The 18,520-nt window shown below is 48.1% G+C and overlaps 1 protein-coding gene across 1 annotated transcript in view; it reads right to left on the bottom strand.

The window, feature by feature from the left end:
- The window catches only part of PPP1R37 (protein phosphatase 1 regulatory subunit 37), a 682,383-nt gene that overhangs the window by 203,108 nt on the left and 460,755 nt on the right, over positions 1 to 18,520 (bottom strand). The window contains exon 10 of the mRNA XM_086938453.1: positions 6,408 to 6,574. Within this exon, the coding sequence (XP_086794579.1) occupies positions 6,408 to 6,574 (167 nt within the window). The remainder of the gene's footprint in view (positions 1 to 6,407; positions 6,575 to 18,520) is intronic.

Here is an 18,520-nt window from a genome sequence, read left to right on the forward strand (position 1 = left end):
TGCAGACACGGCTCCTGGTGCACTACTGGTTGGGGGGAAGTCTACTTAGCTGCTGAGGGTCTGTGGGGGCAACAAGCCCTCCTGTTACCTCCAGTAAATATCTCAGAGCAGGATTGCTAGGAATTCTTCTGAGGCCATGTCCCCTTTCTCCACCACTCAGCAAATGCGCCTCCTAGCGCTCTACAGGTTGGAGGATGAAGTCCTCATGGAAGCAGAGGGTTCTTAGTGGCCAAGAAGCTCCCTGTTACCTGTAGTAAGTGTGACGAAGTGTGATTCATGAGTATAGGTCAAAGGCTCAGCCGCCTTTCTCCACCATTCTACAAATGCAACTACTAGTTAAAAAAAACATAGAAATTCACTGAACAAAAACAAAGGTTACAGGGATGTTACAGTTAGGAAATCGAATTTTAAAAAAACATTAGAAATTGACAGAAAAAAACAATGTTACATGGACATTAATGTTAAGCTCTGATTTCACTTGTACAAAAGCACAAGTTACTTACCTTCGGTAACGATATATATCTGTAAGAAACAGTAGTTAGTGTTAGATTCCTTACCTTAGAATATCCCCTGGCGTCAGACTGGATCCAGAAAGTTTTGCGTAGCAGTACCCCTGCGCGTCGGTAGGCGTAGTCTGCGGCTCAGCGTCCGTCGTCGGCGTCGTGATCGCAGGGATGACGTCGGAGTACTTAGACGCAGCCCTCGCGCGCTGACGTCAGTTCTTGTACATAGCTTTCCGCGCCAGGATCGCAGAGCCATGCCAGAGACCGACACTGGTGCCATGAAACTAGGGCCCTGAAAGGGATGTCCTTAAACCTAGATATCGGTTCGCAGAACGGGGAAGATGGGTGGGGCGGTAAGGAATCTAACACTAACTACCGTTTCTTACAGATATATCGTTACCGAAAGTAAGTAACTTGTGCATCTGAAAAACAGGTTAGTGTTCGATTCTTTACCTTGAATAGATACCCCGGCAATACCAACCCCGGTGGTGGGTCTGCGAACCAAGATCACACCAGAAAGTCCTGGAGAACGGAACGGCCGAAAAAGCCATCTCTCCGGACTTGGCAGTCCAGGCAGTAGTGTCTAGCAAACGTGTGCAGCGAAGCCCACGTAGCTGCCTGACAGATGTCCTGCAATGGGACTCCCCGACCCAGGGCAGTAGTAGCCGCAGTGCCCAGAGTGGAATGGGCCCCCAGCCTAACAGGAGGCTCCTTTTTCGCCAAGGAGTAACAGACCTTGATGCACAACATGACCCACCGAGAGATGGTCTGTTTGTGCACCGTCTGTCTTCTTCACGCCCACATAAGCAACAAAGAGCTGGTCGTCGACCCGGAACTGGCGTGTGTGGTCAAGATAAAAAGAGAGCGCACGTTTTGGGTCCAGACGGTGGAGCTTCTCTTCCTCCTTTGAGGGATGCGGAGGCAGAAAGAAGGTGGGCAAGTTGATGGACTGCCCGATATGAAAGGCTGCAACCGCTTTTGGCAGGAAAGAGGGACGAGTTTTCAAGACAACTTTTTCCGGATGGACAGAAAGGAAAGGCGGCTTAGAAGATAAAGCCTGGAGCTCACTCACTCTACTGGCAGAGGTGATGGCAACAAGGAATGCAGTCCTAAGAGTCAGAAGACGTAGAGGGCAATTTTGAAGTGGCTCGAAAGGAGCACACATCAAATAGGTCAGAACAAGGTTCAAGTCTGGTATATCTTATATCTGTATATTTTTTTATGTATAGAATGAAAATGTACTATCGGATAATATGTATGCTTTTATGATTTTAAAATTTCAAAATCGAATAAAGCTCATTTTGATTGATTGATTGATTGATTGATTGATGTTCAAGTCCCACTGAGGCATCACGAAAGGAACAGGAGGAAACATGTGCGTGATGCCTTTCAAGAATCCATTTACAACAGGGGTCTTGAAAAGAGAAGGCTGATAGGGAAGCCTCAAGAAGGCAGAAATGGCAGAGGCAGCCCTTAATAGTGCCCAGAACAGAGACCTGCTGGGCAAGAGAAAGAGGAGAACCTCTGAAAGGGGGGCAGAGGATCCACAGCCTTTGCTGTGCACCATGCCACAAATTTGTTCCACCTGCAGGCGTATACCGATCTTGTGGAGGGACGCCTAGCTGCCAGAATCACATCACAGACTTCAGGAGGCAAGTCAAATGGCTTCAACTGCTGCCGCTCAATCTCCTTGCATGGAGGTGGAGGCTGGACAGGTTCGGGTGGAGGACCGTCCCCTGCTGCTGCGACAGAAGGTACTCTTGAAGAGGCAGACGAATCGGAGGATCGACTGACATGCTGAGTAGCTCGGTATACCAGTATCTTTGTGCCCAGTACGCAGCCACAAGGATGACTTGGGCCCGGTCGCGCCTGATCTTCAGCACTCTGGGCAGAAGTGGTATAGGCGGAAAGGAGTACAACAGACCGCAGCTCCACTCACGACGAAAAGAGTCTCCAAGCGAGTGCTGCCTTGGAAATTCCAACGCGCAGTACTGATGATATTGCGCGCTCTCTTCGGTGGCTAATAGATCTAACCAAGGCTCTCCCCACTGCTGAAAGAGGCCTCGTGCCACGTCAGAGTTCAGACGCCGTTCGTGATCCATCATGCACCGGCGGCGGAGTTAGTCTGCCCTGGCGTTCAGGAAACCTGCCAGGTGTTGAACCACCAGGGTGACGCCCTGATGTTCCAGCCAATGCCAGAGGCGCAGAGCCTCCTGGCAGAGGGTCCACGACCCCACCCCGCCCTGTTTGTTGCAGTACCACATGGCGGTGGTGTTGTCCGTGAACACCTGCACTACACTCCCCCGGACAGAGGGGAGGAATGTCTTCAGTGCTAGACGAATCGCCCGCAGCTCCAAAAGGTTGATATAGAGCCGGGACTCCGCCGGAGACCAGAGGCCTCTGATCTCCGCCTCTCCCATGTGGCCTCCCCAGCCCTGGAGGGACGCGTCCGTCACAACTACGCGCTCCGGTTGGGGAAGGGAGAGGGATCTGCCGCTGACCCAATCGCGGTCCGTGAGCCACCACTGCAGCTGTCTCGCAGTGCTCTCCGAGATCAGGACATGGTCGGACAGGTTGCCCTGATGCTGGGCCCACTGAAACTTCAGGTCCCACTGCAGAGCCCGCATAGGTCATCGGGCGTGATGCACCGAAAGGATGCGGGAAGCCGCAGCGTCAACCTGACCGAAACTCAAGAACTGCTCCGATGAAAAGGAGCTTATGAGAAGGACATAGGTGTGACTTCGGCACATTGATGGAGAACCCCAGCTGGTGCAAGAGGTCTGCCGTTGTCTGGAGGTGGTGGACAACTGTCTGGGGCGAGCCCACCTTCAACAACCAGTCGTCGAGGTAGGGGAAGGCTGAGACCCCAAACCTGCGCAGATGAGCTGCGACCACCGCCATCACCTTCGTGAACACCCGTGGGGCGCTGGTACGGCCGAAGGGGAGCATTGTAAACTGAAAGTGCTTGTGGCCTACCGTGAACCGCAGATAACGCCGGTGGGCCGGCAGGACGGGGATGTGGAAATAAGCGTCCTGCAAGTCCAACACTACCATCCAGTCTCCTGGGTCCAGGGCAGCTAAGACCTGAGCCAGAGTCAGCATCTTGAACTTCTCTTTCCGGAGGAATCTGTTGACGTTCCGTAGGTCCAAGATAGGGCGTAGGCCCGCTTTGCCCTTCTTGGGTACCAGAAAGTAGTGGGAGTAGCAACCACGTCCTACTTCTGGCCCTGGAACGCGCTCGATGTCCTCCTTGGCCAAGAGGGCCGAAACTTCCTCCTGCAGAAGCCGCAAGTGATCCCCGATACGCGGTGGTGTTGCGGTGGCATGGCTTGAGGGGTCGTCTCGAAGGGGAGGGAGTAGCCCCTCCGGACGATCTGCAGCACCCACCTGTCTGAAGTGACAGTGCGCCAGTGAGACTGGTGATGGCGAACCCTGCCCCCCACTGGCGTCACATGGGCCGAGAAGCACGGACTGCGAGGGTTTAGAGGCGGATGCTGCGGGGGAAGGTGTGGACTGGTCTCGCCGTTGTCCCTGACCACCTCCACTGCGATTTCCACGGCCGCCACCGCGCTGGATGTTAGTCTGCGGCGTGTGGCTGACAGCACGAGTGGGGGCGCCCCTTCCTTGGCCACGAAAGGAGCGAAAGGCACCAGTATGCTGGCGCTGGGCCAAAAGGCTTAAGGACTTGACCGTAGCCCTGGAGTCCTTAAAGCGCTCAAGCGCGTGGTCTGCCTTGTCGCCAAAAAGGCGACTGCCATCAAACGGCATGTCCATCAGAGTGTTTTGGACATCTGCCGAAAAGTTGGCGGACCTCAACCAGGCTTGGCGTCTAACCGCCACCGTCGTTGCCATCGCTCTACCTAGTGAGTCGGTGGTATCCAGCCCACACCGGATGGAATATTTGGCTGCATCCCGACCTTCCACAAGGGCTTGGCCGAGTTTGGCCCGTACCTCCAACGTACACTCTGGCAGCACTTCCGCAACAGTCTCCCACAGAGAGTGAGTGTAGCGGCCCAAGAGGCATGCGGTGTTGGAAGACCGCAGTCCCAGACTAAGGGAGGAGAAGATCTTTTTCCTGTACTGCTCGTACCTCTTGGATTCCCTGTCCGGCGGAGCATACGGGAATGCGTTCTGGGAAATGGAGGCCTGGATGACCAGACTCTCGGGGTTGGGTGGGTGGACAGGAAACATGGGTCAGCCGGGGCCGGGCGGTGGCGTCTAGCCACGTTCCTATCTACGGGCGAACCCGTAGCGGACCTGGACCAAGTGCCCAAAAGAACGTCGGTCAAGGCCTCCTTAAAGGGCAGCAGAGGCTCGGCCGAGCTTGACTGCGGTTTAAGGACCTCAGTGAGGAGGTTAGTCCTCACAGCCGCGACGGGGAGCTCAAGCCCCAAGGCCTTGGCAGCCCTCATCAACACCACACTATAGGTTGCCCCCTCCTCCGAAGCCACAGTAGGATGGGAGACAAAACCAGTGTCTGGAGAGGTGTCCAGGCCACTGGCCTCCCCAAGGTCTCCTGCCTAGTCCTCATGAGACTGACACTCTTTGGTCAGAGGGTCCTCAGACCCCTCCCAATCCTCCTCATCACCCATCTCCTGATACTCAGGGTTGTCAATCAATGAGGCCGGTTTGTAGAAGTGAGAGTCTCCAAACGGCGTCTAAAGCGGCGCCGTTCCGACATCGGAACCGGAGCAAAGGAGGTATCGGGGGCCGTGCCGCCCGAGGACGGCGCAGGAGGAGACACCTGACCGACCGACGCCGGGGGGTCGTAAGGTCCACTGGTGACGATCCAGATCCCGAAGAAGGTCCAGTGGGGTCCCGCTGCACCGGGCCCGAAGGCGCCGGCGGCGTCGGGATGCTTGACCCTGCGGCGCCGGCCCGAAGGCGCCGGCTGTGTCGGGACTGTGGGGCCCTGCGGCGCCAGGCCCTAAGGCACCGGCGGCGTCTGGGCCTAAGCACCCGACGTTGTCGGAGCCAAAGCCCCTGACCCGCTAGGGGCCCCAGACGGGTCCGCTGGGCCTGAAGGCGCCGCGGAGCCCGTCGGAGGATAAAGGGACCTCATGGCCATGAGGAAGCGCTCAATCTCCTCCCGCGTCGCGTCTCGCCCAGTGACCGGAGGGTGTGGGGCGGGACGCGACTCCCGCGACTCCGAAGGAACCGCATGGGCGGTGTCACCCAAACCCCAGGCCGCATCGCGCGAGCGTCGGGGCGAGTCAGAAGAGCGATGACGCTTCTTCGACTTATTATGCTTCTTACCCGACGACGACTTTGACCCGGAGGAGTGGTGCAGACTCCCGGAGCTGTGGTGGCTCCGTCCCCGCGACCTGTGCCTCCACCTCCCGTGGGACCGGGACCTCACGCGGCGCGGGGTCGACTGCCGGAGTTTTAGTCGCCTGCGGGATCGCTCCCGCCTGGCTTTCGAAGAGAGGGCCCGGCAGTCGGAGCAGGCCTTGTCGTCGTGGTCGACGCCTAGACAAGTTAGGCACAGGTGGTGAGGATCCGTGACCGACATCGTGCGGTCGCAATCCTCGCAGTGCTTGAAACGAGGCATCCCTACGGCACCGATCGGAGTCGCAAGACTTCAAGAAACTATCAAAAATGATACCAAAAAGTTAGTGAAAAATTGACTAGGGTTACTGCTTTTTCCAGATCTGCGCTTGCAGGCGTGGAAAAAAAAAAGAACTGACGTCAGCACGCGGAGGCGGCGTCCAAGTACTCCGACGACATCACGGCGCGACGACGGACGCGGAGCCGCAGACGACGCCTACCGACGCGCAAGGGTACTGCTACGCAAAAGTTTCCGGATCCAGTCTGATGCCTGGGGATATTCTAAGGTAAGGAATCTCTCACTAACGTGTCTCTTTCTCTTGCTTTGATACAATCTGTGCAAGACGATAAACTTACAGATTCCTTCTTGGGCTCTCGATCCAAGTCAAGTCTCAGAAGAGAGTGGTTCACTTTCAGTGCGAGAGATAAAGCCATCATGCCTCCAGTCTTGATCTCATTCTCTCGGAGGTCAAGCCGTAGCAGTCTTGGGGACTCTGCAATAAATTCAGCCACAGCGACAGCACCTAAAAAAATAGAATGAGAAGTCAGGAAAAACGGTCAGATCAGTTACTATATCAGGAAAGGGTAAGGAATACACAACAGTTGCGTGGGCGGTGAAATAATGACAAGGTTTTTCAACACTAATTTTAAGATCCATAACCATAAATAATTAATGCTTGCATCAGATCTTGTTCGTAGCAATGATACCTTCATCCACCATTTTTATAGCATTTACAAAATGTTTCAAATTATACTGTCCTTCAGTTGTGGTATGATGAAAGCAACAGGCTACTGTAATTAATGTTTCCGAGATTAAAGAGGATCTCAGCGAGCATCAAGTACATGAGCATTGCAAAAGAACACGGCAACAATGTTCACTTCCGTGTGCTCCAGTGGCCACCTCTGTTTTCCCCTATGATTCCAAGAGAACATTATAAGTTTGAAAAAGACACAGCTCTCTGTTCTCAATGATATACTGGTGAGCGCACTTGTGGTAGATCTCTACAAACTACATCCTACACCATCAGGCATTATTAGTTTAAGATATGTATTTCACTCTAAAATAATGTAACAAGTAAAGTCAAGATTTGAATCTGAAAAGCAACAAACCAGGAATCCCACTTGCAAGTCGATATTAGGCAATGCTTGGTCAGCAGTCAAAAAATAAGCATCATTACTGAGGAGTACTTACACCGTCTTGGTAAAACACATGTAAGTTGTGATCCCAGTGGATATAAACTATTTCACCTAAACAGACTCCCTAATCATGCAGGTGGTATTCTAGCAATCCATGCTTAGTGAATTCAGGGACAAGCAACTGAATGCTCCCAATTTCCTGGAACACAATCTTTGATTAACACCTGGCAAGCTGAATGTCAGTACATCTTTCTCTATTGGATGCTATTGGGAACTGGGCAAAATTCAAAATAAGTTAGTGAAACATATGGCTTCGCAAAACTAATCTTATGCCAAACTTCCCAATATGTGATTTCACAAAATTGTATTCCAGTGAGTGTACACCTCATTTAAAAATAATCTTGCTGGTTACCAGGTGGAGACTGCAGTGAAAACAACAGGCTTGCCAACATACAGCTAAAGCGATCTGTAGCAGACCCTAGAATGCTACCTTTGTAGCAAGGAAATCTGAAGCATTTTTCTTAGACTATCTCACAAATTGCTATTTCAAGCTAAGTTATGAATGGCTGTCGCAGTATAATCAGCCATTCTCCTCTTCCTACTCACCACCGCCTAAAAAAAAAAAAAAAACATTTTATGCCTACTACACTGTTTGTTACCTTGGAATGCTCATTAAGTCTGTGGTGGCCTCAATTCTGAACAGCCTGAATGATCCATGTGTAAACCTACCAATGTTAATGGCTCTCTCTGCGCCCTACAAAAGCACCTACTGCACCACTGTACTTCAATGCTTTTGTTGTATTCAAGGATTGTTCTCCAGATTCAGAAATTACTTTTGTTCAGTTTCAGCAGTCTGCATTAGGCATCCCTGTTGTAGCTGAGCAGTGAAGTGTTCCTGGAGCAGGAGTGGTGGAGGATGTGGCTAGACTGAAAGATCCACTTCACAATGGCGCAGTCCACAGGAATAGAGGGGCGTCTCCCACTCGCACTCAAATGGGAACAATGTGATCACGTAGACTATATTCATAAGATCTAAATCAAATTCTTTATTCTTGAAGTTTTTTTGAAAATGTGTGTCCTCATTTATTATCATTCCAATTTCATGATACAAATTCGGTTCATTGCACAATTTTTATGCATCCCATTGGTCAATGCATTTTGGGCTGTGGCCCTTCATCAGGGGTGTAATATCTATAATTTAGAGGAAATGTAAGGTCAGTCTTAACCCATAACCGTATTCATTGCTTAAGGTTATGGGTACAGAGTTTGGTGAATGATTTAACATGCGGAAGTTGTGTGACAATGACATGCTCATTTACAATCACATGTCTCTCAGAATTAAAAAATGCCAGATAGTAAACACAGTGGGACGTGTAGTGTGCCGGCATGTGTTAAAGCTTCTGGGTGAATATCATTATAAACAGGTAAAACGAAAGAAGCATGCAAATGTTAAACATGCGTCGAGCGATGCATAAGTGCAATGAAAGAATGAACAATCCGATAGGTCACAGATTTAAAAAGAAGATGTGAATATGTGTGATCCCGTGAATAGTGTTGGCTCCGTGTGCATTCGTTTTGTGAAGGGACCTCAATGATAGTTAATACTGTAAAACCGTCATAAAGACGTCAGATTTTCAAAGCATCATTCATGCTTTGTGACAAAGTTTTGTGAATGTTGACGCATTAGGTTGGTTATGCTTACAGTTTTTTAATGCACATTTAAAATTTGGTAACAAACGGTCCGTACAGGTGAAGAACCTGAACAAATAACAGAGTGCATGGTGAATAAACCATAAGTTCTATTCATATCGAAATTGTAAGAAATGGCCACAGTGAGATGCTTACTCAAATCTCGGTTAGAGATGACAGTTCATATGTAAAGGGTCTGTTGAGTCAAATTCGTAAACGTGATAGATCTGAACTGCGGGTTTAAAATTGCAATAGTTAATCTGTAACTCAACGCAATATCGTGAAAGAAACAAGTGTTAATGGTGTATGGTTTACCAGGAAGATTAGTGAACCGGCCTCATTGGTTGTACTTCGCAAAAGTAAGTGGAAACATCGCATGATTTTGTACTGAGGCGAAAGGTGATCGGAACTCGGTTAGGTGACGTGTGGTATGACTACTATAATCAAAGGAGAGTTTGTATTTTATTGTGGTATGAACAGTGGCACGTGCTAACAATGTCTAAATGTGAATACATTCAATTTATATAAAATGTGGTGATTAAAAATGATTAAAGATGTACAGTCATTTCAACAGAAACGTCAGTGAAATGTAATAGACCTAGAAAAGTACATAGTTCTTCATGGTGAGCACTGTGAATCGTGCTGAAATATGCCTTAATGTGAATGAATTCACATAAAACGGGTCCTATCCCTTTACAAATTATAAGAGCAATTAAAGATGTACAGTCATTATTTCAACAAACGTCAGATAACATATCTAAACAATTATCAATTGTAGCTTCACATGCCATAAATACACAAAATATAAAAATGTGAAGGTAAATGTTCACATGAGTTTACAACGTTATAGGCTCAATATGTCTCAAAGGAAACAAATAAATTCCAGTTTCGTATTGAGTCCCTTGGGGTTTACAGAATTAAAAAAAATATCCAATGTACTTCTCTCTGTAAGAGGTGCCTTGTGTTATCAAGTCTCTGAATGGTTGCAGCTTGTTCTGGAACACAAAATCGTAATTGGCTGATGTTATGCTTGAAGGTGTTAAAGTGGACTTCCACTGGAGATTCGGATTTCCCGTGTGTAAGTTGCTTTAGTGTTCATTCATTTTCATTCTTATTTTGCGTTCGGTTTTGCCGACATACATGAGTCCGCAAGGACATTCCAACATGTATATTAGGTTTTCACTGTTGCAAGTGGCTGTAACTTTTAGTTTAATAGCAGTTCCCAACTGGGGATGTGATGGTATTTCATTTTATGATGGCATTACAGCTCCCACAATTTAAACAAGGTAATGTTCCTTTGAAACGGTCTGTGCTGTTCCTGGGATTCTTAAGGATTTGTTTTAAATTCTAAGTCCTTTGATAAGCAAATCTCGGTGGTAATTCAAAAATCCCATTAAAATCAACCACTGTTTTCAGCATGGGCCAATATTTTAGAATGATTTTCTCGTTACGATAACTTTGTTGTGTACTTGGAAACAAATGCCAATCTACTGCTGATTTCTTCTGCTTTTTTGGGTTGTAATAAGTCCTCTTGTGTCTTGGTGTCTGCTTTCATAATTGCTTCTTGCAAGATTGATTCCGGATAGCCTCAGTCTTTAAATGTGTTGATGCAGGTAACTGCACTTGCTTTATACTGGTCATTGGTGGGATGATATCCTTTTTAAACTAATTAATTGAGAATATGGCAGGTGCTTTTTGAGTGATGGTTGGTGAAACGAATGAAAGTGCAGTAAGTTGTTAGTCAGTTGGTTTTGAATACACTTTAGTGGTAAGTTGTCCATTGTGATCGGTGATGCACGTATCCAGGAATGTAACTTGATGAGCAGTGAATTCGATTCTGTGATCAACTTTATTGAAGTTTGCTATTGGTTCCAATAATGTTTGTTCAGGTCCTTCCCATTGTACAAAAAAATCATTATGTATCTCTTGTAGTGAAGAGGTTTTTTTCCATAATTCCTGGTTTAAGATGTTGTCCAATTCAAATCGATACATAAACAAATTTGCGTATGTGGAAGCGGCACAATTACCCATTGAAGTGCTTGACGCTTGTAAGTAGTAGTTATCTTGCCATTTGTAATATGAATGATACAAGGTAAAATGCAGTAATTCCATTAGGAAAACTTTCAATGTTTCATCTTTCTAACTAGTGATCAGGAAGGATTCTACCGCAGCAATGCCAGGGTTGTGGGGATTGGAAGTATACATGATTTTACGTCTATGGTACACAAAATTGTGCGATTCGTTACTGGTTTTGAAAGATTCCAATATAATGATAAAATCGGTGGTGTCTGATGTAGGTTATCATATTTTGAACCAGGGGTTTATAGGTGTCGAAGTATTTCCCTACAGGTTCATGTATTGAATTGACCGTTGTTACTATGGGTCTGAAAGGTGGTTGAGTGGCGTTCTTGTGAATTTTTGGGATCATATACAGGTAGGGAAATTGAGCAGTTGGATCAGATGATGTGGGTGTGTATGTGCTGGTGTGTCTCACGTGTTCATTGACTTTCTCCATGTAATAGCTGGTGTCTAAGATGACTATTGCTCCCCCTTATCCGCTTGACAAATTGTGATTTCAGTGTTTGAAGCAATTTGTGTGAAGGCTTGTCTCTCCTTTTGAGTGACGTTTCCAGATTTTACTTTGGGTTGCTTGAAGATGTTATGTAGTTCCTTTTTGCTAACAGTTTCAACGGCATCTGAGACTTTGTGGCTCACAGGAGCTGTATACATACTTTTAGTTCTTAATCCGAATAATGTATAGGGTTTTGGTTGTATAGGTTCCTGTACTATGTTTGTGAAAAAATGATGTAGTCTGATAGTCCACATAAATTTGTACAAATCTATCTTGGTGTCGAGACTGGTAGAATGGGAGGTCGGTACGAATTAATTAGCTTTTTGTAAGGTGTCTATTTGGAATTTGGTAAACCGATGTTTAGAAATATTGATCACAAGATTCTTTGGCTCCATGGTCCTTTTGCAACTGGTTGTTTGGTTCTTATCTGGTCCCCTCCTGCCTCGTCGGGTGACCTTTTTCTAAATAAGGACGGTCCGCTGTGGTTGCGGATGATGTAAATGGGTCGTATTCTCGGTGCCTGCTGTGTGCGTTTCCCGAGATGGTTGTTCTTTTGGTGCGGTGCTTCTTTAGATCAACACTATCCTGATTACATTCCTCGCCCCAAAAAAACCTTTTCCGGTAGGAGATGAAAAGTGTGTCCGAAGAGGCGTGTAAAAGAGTTGAATTCACTGCCCTTAATGTCCTTCTAATCCTGGGCTATGTGTGCCTGCATGTTTTAAATCGTACAAGCAGCTGTGAGAGTAAAAGTGAACTGACTGGTCTGCATAGTTTTATATATTTTGTTCAGTTTCGCGGTTGTTTGATGTATTTAGTTGGATCTGTCGTGTATGTAGTCAATTATTTTCTTTTCTTCTTCAATGTGGGTCCTATGTGATGGCAGTGTGTGTAGACTGGCACTTGGCTGGCAGTGTGTGTAGACTGGCGCTTGGCTGGCAGTGTGCGTGGACTGGTGCTTGGCTGGCAGTGTGCGTGGACTGGTGCTTGGCTGGCAGTGTGCGTGGACTAGCAATTGGCTGGTGGTGTGTGTGTGGAAGCTGTAGAAATTGATGTACATAGACAGCATTCATTCCCCTTCTTCTCCCACTCCCCTCCCTGTGAGCACCATGAATACCGTAGATTATTGACCGCATCACTGCCAGTAAGAACCCGTACCCCTATGCATATGTACAGCCATTCTAGGCATCATGGCCTTTTACCCATTGGAATCCCCGGCTTCCCTCCTGCGCGTATCTTGAAACCCCCTCTCTCATGCATAGACCATGAAACCCTCTCCCTCTGCGCGACCCTGCTGTGAAAGGCAACTCTCCTGCTTGATCCGCACAACCCCCCCCCCCCCATTCCCTCTTGAAGAGGCATCCTTCGCCTTAGCTGTCGTAGCCCTCCCCAGCTGCACCTGACTGCCCCCGCTCTCTCATGTACGGGTCATCAGATCTCTCTCTCTCTCTCTGTGTGACTCTGTCCCTGTGTCCACCCTGGCTACCCCTCCCTTCTCCTCACATGGGCAAGTCATAAACCTTCTTCTTCTGCAAGGCTCTGTCCTTGAGGGTCACGACCGCGCCTGACCAACACCTCCTTTCCTTCCATGAATGCCCCTCTGTTGACAAGCCTTCCCTCCGCGCTCGATTGCCCACGCGGCATGAATACCACTCCTTTGATGACCCCTTCCCCCGAGTCCGGCTGACCACACATGTCCGAGGCCATCGCCTGAGCCAGGAGATACCATTTACTGCCCTTATTGTATGAAGTCACTCCTCTTCAAAGGAACCACTATTGATCCTAGCCACCCCACCCCCTGGGCTATGATCAGGCGTACACATCCTACGGAACACTCAGCTGCGTGATGGCCCTCCCCTCTTATCAGCAGGTCAAGGGTCCCCATTGTGAACATATGTGGGGTAGGATTGACACGAGGATTATAGGGATGTCTTTCTTTTGCGTCACACTGTCCTGATTGTACTATCAAGTGTTTTGTAAGGTATAAAAGCAAGAGTCTCAGCTCACTTGTCAGAGCACCTCCCGAAAGACACTGTGTTTCGTGTCCGAAATGACTGGCTCTCCTCATGAGAATTAAACTCTGTTCTTGATTCCTGCTTCCAGCGCCCGTCTCTTTATTTGGTAATTATTCAACATGGGAACTAAGAGGCGGTTTGCGCCAGCGGCCTGGGCATCGATAGAATTATGGGCTCATGTTCCACAATTGGCGTCCCAACGCGGGGTCCATCAGTGACATAAGGTTCGGTAAGAGAGATCCAGACGAAGAAGTGAACATCTAAATGATCGGGGTATGCCTGCCTTGAGAGGGCCCTCGCCCGGCTGCCGATCGAAAGAACTTCGCCAATTCTGAACGGACCTCTCTTGAGTGACCTATTGTCCTGACTGGAATCCCACAGGAATGCTACATGGAGTAAGAGAACGATCGGGCGCTGGAGGAGAGAGATGAAGAACTGTCCGTATGGTCCGGTCCGGGTAAGATTAAGTAGGGTGTTTTTACGCCTGATTGGTAGGGTGGTTCTAGCCACCTGATTGATTGATTGATTGTATTGGAATCGGTATTTGTATACTGATATTGTTGGTATTGGTTCATTTAGCTTTGAAGGCTACTTGACATATTGGTTCTCTTCTGGAGAACGAGACATTCTCTGTCTGCAAACAGCGGCGAATAGGAACGTCGTCCCTCTTTGCAGATCGAGAAGGGTAGGTAATGCAGACGTTTGTCCCCGTTGTAATCCGTCATGCCTACTTTTCTCCCCACTGGATTGTTTGAAATCGATTAATAATCGATTGTTGCTCTTTGAGATCTTCCCTGTCTACAAACTGAGACGAGTAGAAATATTCTGTCTTCCTTTCTGGATAGCGAAGGGCAGGTAATGCAGACGTTTGTCCCCGTTGTAATCCGTCATGCCTGTTTTTCTCCCCACTGATTGGTTGGTTGCCTGGACATTGTTGTTCCAGGAATTGTTTCATTTGAGGTATTTTCTGCCTGCAAACAACGTGGAGTACAAATATTCTATCTAGTCTTTGCAAGTACTAAAGGGTAGGTTATGCCCCTTTGTGAATTCGTCAGTCCTACCCACTCCCCACTGTTTGGTTATTTGGGGGGTAGCTCGCATGGTCCGCCCAGGAGACTACCCTTATGGAGGACATATGCTCCCCGCTCATGGGCCATTTAGTGGAAGTAGACCATCTGGTCCATCCAGGAGGCTACCCTAGTAAGTGGAAGTACATCGCTCGGTCTGTCCAGGATGATACCCTAATGAAGGAATATATGTTCCCCTTTTGATCGATAATCTCGTTCCACCCCGGACCCTTTATTGGAGGGAACTCGTCTGGTCCGTCCAGAAGTACCCCCCCTAGTGAAAAGGACACATAAAAATATGAAGTGATCACCGTTCCCTACTAACAGAAAGCTTTAGCTCGAAACACGCTAAGGAAGAGAAAGAAAAATAAAAAGAAATCAGGCTAAGTCAGTAACCCCCTGATGAGCTTTTGACTTCACTAAAAATAAGAAACATTAGAAATAGTTCGTAATAAGAAATATAAAATAGCAAAAAGTCTGGCAGAAAAAAAAAATAAAAATAAATAGCCACGAGGTAGCGAGGCTCTACTGCCTATTCCTGCTCCCAACATGTCTGCCTCATTGCCCGCCACGCCCAAAATAACGGTCACATGAAATAGAAACAATTCAATAGGTACCTACCCCCATTCCGGAAGCTCCCGAAATGCAACAGGTCCGCGGTTACGCCCATCCGGAAGGCGAGGCCTCGAGGCACGAGGGGCCCGCCTGGCCACGGTCAGTAGGAGATGATGTTGGGCAGGCGGTCCAAAGAATGACAAGGACCTCTCCATCTCTTCTCTTCTGCCGCCCTGCAGGCCGCGGGGAGAGAGGGGGCTGTCTTGCCTCGGCCACCGACCACCCCTCTCTCTCACCCGATCCGGCTTTCGTTGATGGGCGAAGCCAAGGCAAGGATGGCGGCACTTCTTTGTGCAATAATGGCCGCAACTACACCCAACGCCTGACAGTTCCAGGTAGTCCCGCCACATGCCATCGCCTGCATAGTTACAGGTAGTCCCGCCACATGTCGACGCCTGGACGATTGTAGGTAGTCCCGCCACATGTCAAGAGAAAAGGGGGGGCTGTCTTGCCTCAGCCGCCGACCACCCCCCCCCATCTTCAATAGCCAGCACGGCCAATGTCGAAGCGACGGAGCCGAGGAACGGCGCGGGGTCGCTGGAAGGGGGAGGCGGCGCGAACGAGCCTCCCCCACCTCCCTCCAGGTGGAGGCTTCCAGCGACACCCCAATGCTCTTACTTAAAGAGGGTCAACATCAAAAAGCGGTCTTCTGCCCAGGACGGGCACACGCCCCATGCCTTCTCTCCTCAACCTTGAAGATTCTATAAGAGCCGGGGGGCACCCCGATCCCTCCGCATGGGCGCCCCCGCCCCCTCACTGGGAACCACGACATCGGTGCAGCTCCTGCCGGCGCCAGCCTCGGATTGGAAATGGCTAAAATGCAGCCACGGCACAGACTTGTTCAGTTCCGGAGGAACACCAGAATGACCCGGTAGGAAAATTGTTGCCGCCCTCCCCACCTCTTTGACTAATGGTCCATATTGTTAGAACTGTTAACCACATGATCCAAAACTTTTTGAACTTCCAACGGAAGGTTCTGGTCCAACCACGAGTCATTGGAGATATTCTGACTGTGCTGGATCTCGCCCGACCCCACCCAAAATGGCGCCGACACAAAATGAGACCTTTTTTTTGAATAAACTTTGTTGCACCCTGACCACGCAGCTTCTTGCCCCGAGATATGTATGTAGTTTTCTTGGATAATGAAAGTAGATACGAAGGATATTGAGTATGTGCTCGGACAATGAACTGACTTAGGGTGGGTACTGATTATGATTTGGAAAATGAATTGGTGTAATTTAGGTAACGAATGAACATTGGATAATGAATTTATGAATTTATTAAAGATGAATTACTGACATGCATCATGCTTGCTCTGTAGGGAAGTTTAATGCGATTTTATTGCACTGCTGCACTTTATGCAATGAACTGCCACCAATTTCGTTCAACACTTTTTATTAAAAGTATTTTTGAAAAGGAAAGCATGGTTGTAGCAGTTGCATTAATGAGTTTTGGATGTCTTACTACTGTGAGCGAAGAATAAGTATGATGAAGGATGTAGATCAAAAGGGATCAGATATTTAGCAGCTACATTATGTGTCACAGGCAGCCGGAAAAGTGTTTTAGACGCCCTTAAAACAACACCACAGAAATGCCACCTGATCGCCACCCTTGCACCAACAGAAAGGGGTTACGACCAAGTAACTCATGTAGATACGCAGATCGTCAATGATTATCTATCTGACATTACTGGTCCCTCTGGGCTTAAACGCCGAGATGGTAAAAAAAATGCAGTACGTGGAGATAGGTCGAGTATGTGGTAGGTAAAAACATTTTTGGACTACTGCATGCTGATGTACTTTGAATGCTGCCCCCCCACCCCTTCTTTCTCCTCCCTTCTGCAGATCACGTCAGAACGTCGGCTGAAATATGGGAGAGCGATGGTCGAACCACCGACGAAAAGGGAAGGAGGGAATATGTGCATAGTCCTCATAACGATAAGTTTTTGAAAGACGTAGACTTAAACATGACTGTTCCTCCTTAGAACATAGCAACTGGGAGGATGGACTGACATAGAAACTGGACAGGTACTGAATGACGAAAAATTGACTAGAAATGACGCGTTAAATAATGTAACTGGACGTTTGACTAGGTAGGGAAAGGACAAAGAAAAATATACGGGTAAGGGTTACCACGGCACCACCCGTCTGGGAAGTTAGAAATGTTGCTGATGTTCAAAATGCACTGCCCCCTTTCTCACACTCTTATAGATATAGCCACGCTGTCCGACTGTTCTCCCGATCAATACTTGCCGTTGCCTCAGCCTGGAGAACTTCCCACCAAAGGAAGGAACTGAAAAATGGTTTAAGATCCAACCATGGGTAAATAGCGCGACCAGGTTAATTTCTGATCGACCAACCGAGGTGTGAGTATTGGCAATTGGGAACGCTCGCAGACGTGACAAGCGAGAAGAAAAAGGAGGGAAGGGTAAAAAGAGCTAAGCACGTAGATAAATAGGATAGTAAAGATACGTAGGATATAAAACAAATCTTGTTGGCTAACAATTGTTTCCTGTCTTGTCGTGAATGTCTTATACATGTGTAATGCAGGTGCTGTCTTCCTTGTCTGAGTTTGTGTGTGTGTGTAATGTACGGATTTATGTCTTCCCTCTGTCTGTATCTGCGTGTTACCTGACCTTTGCTGTTCTGTGTTGTGAGCGCACTAAATGACCTATTTTCGTACACGTCTCTCTCTCTCTCTCTCTCTCTCACCACCCCCTTATCTCTCTCTCTCTCTCTCTCTCTACATGTCATACGTGTACCGAATGGCTCGTTTAGATTGCGGACGACTCTCACTCTCTATGAGAGTCTCCCTATTTTCTCTCCCTCTTTTTGGTAAAATTGTGCCCCACCGGCACCAGTCTGATTTGATACATATTGAACGCGAAGGTGTTCAGCGAAATTGACCGAAACTAAAATGATTGTATCTCGCCATATTACTGCCTCTCCTTTTTGCAAAATGAATGAACTTGAATTGGCTGAGAAGGAAAGGACAGGTAAGACGACTAAAGTCCCCCAAATCTGGCCATTTATAGGGGAACTGTATGTCAATGGCACCTTATGTCTGTTCTTCAGAGACGAACGCCAACGTCTAGATTGACCCCCAATGCCCAGATTGCCCCACCCCCTTTTGCACCCAAGCGCAAGCGCCCGAAGCATCCCCGCCCCATTTTTGATAGACCCCAGTTGCTGTCCCGAATATAAACATGATGACCATGAGTAGCTGTTGACCCCCGAGAAAACCCTGTTTTGCCTGACTCTCGATGATGGCACCCCCGCCCTGTTTGAAAAGGTTAGCCAGTCCTGAAGGGAAATGCTCTGTAATGTTGAATATGATGTAATGCACAGTTGATGGGAATCTCATTTACCTCACTTGATT

The sequence above is a fragment of the Lissotriton vulgaris genome, chromosome 9 (assembly GCF_964263255.1).
Source record: "Lissotriton vulgaris chromosome 9, aLisVul1.2, whole genome shotgun sequence".
NCBI lineage: Eukaryota > Metazoa > Chordata > Amphibia > Caudata > Salamandridae > Lissotriton > Lissotriton vulgaris.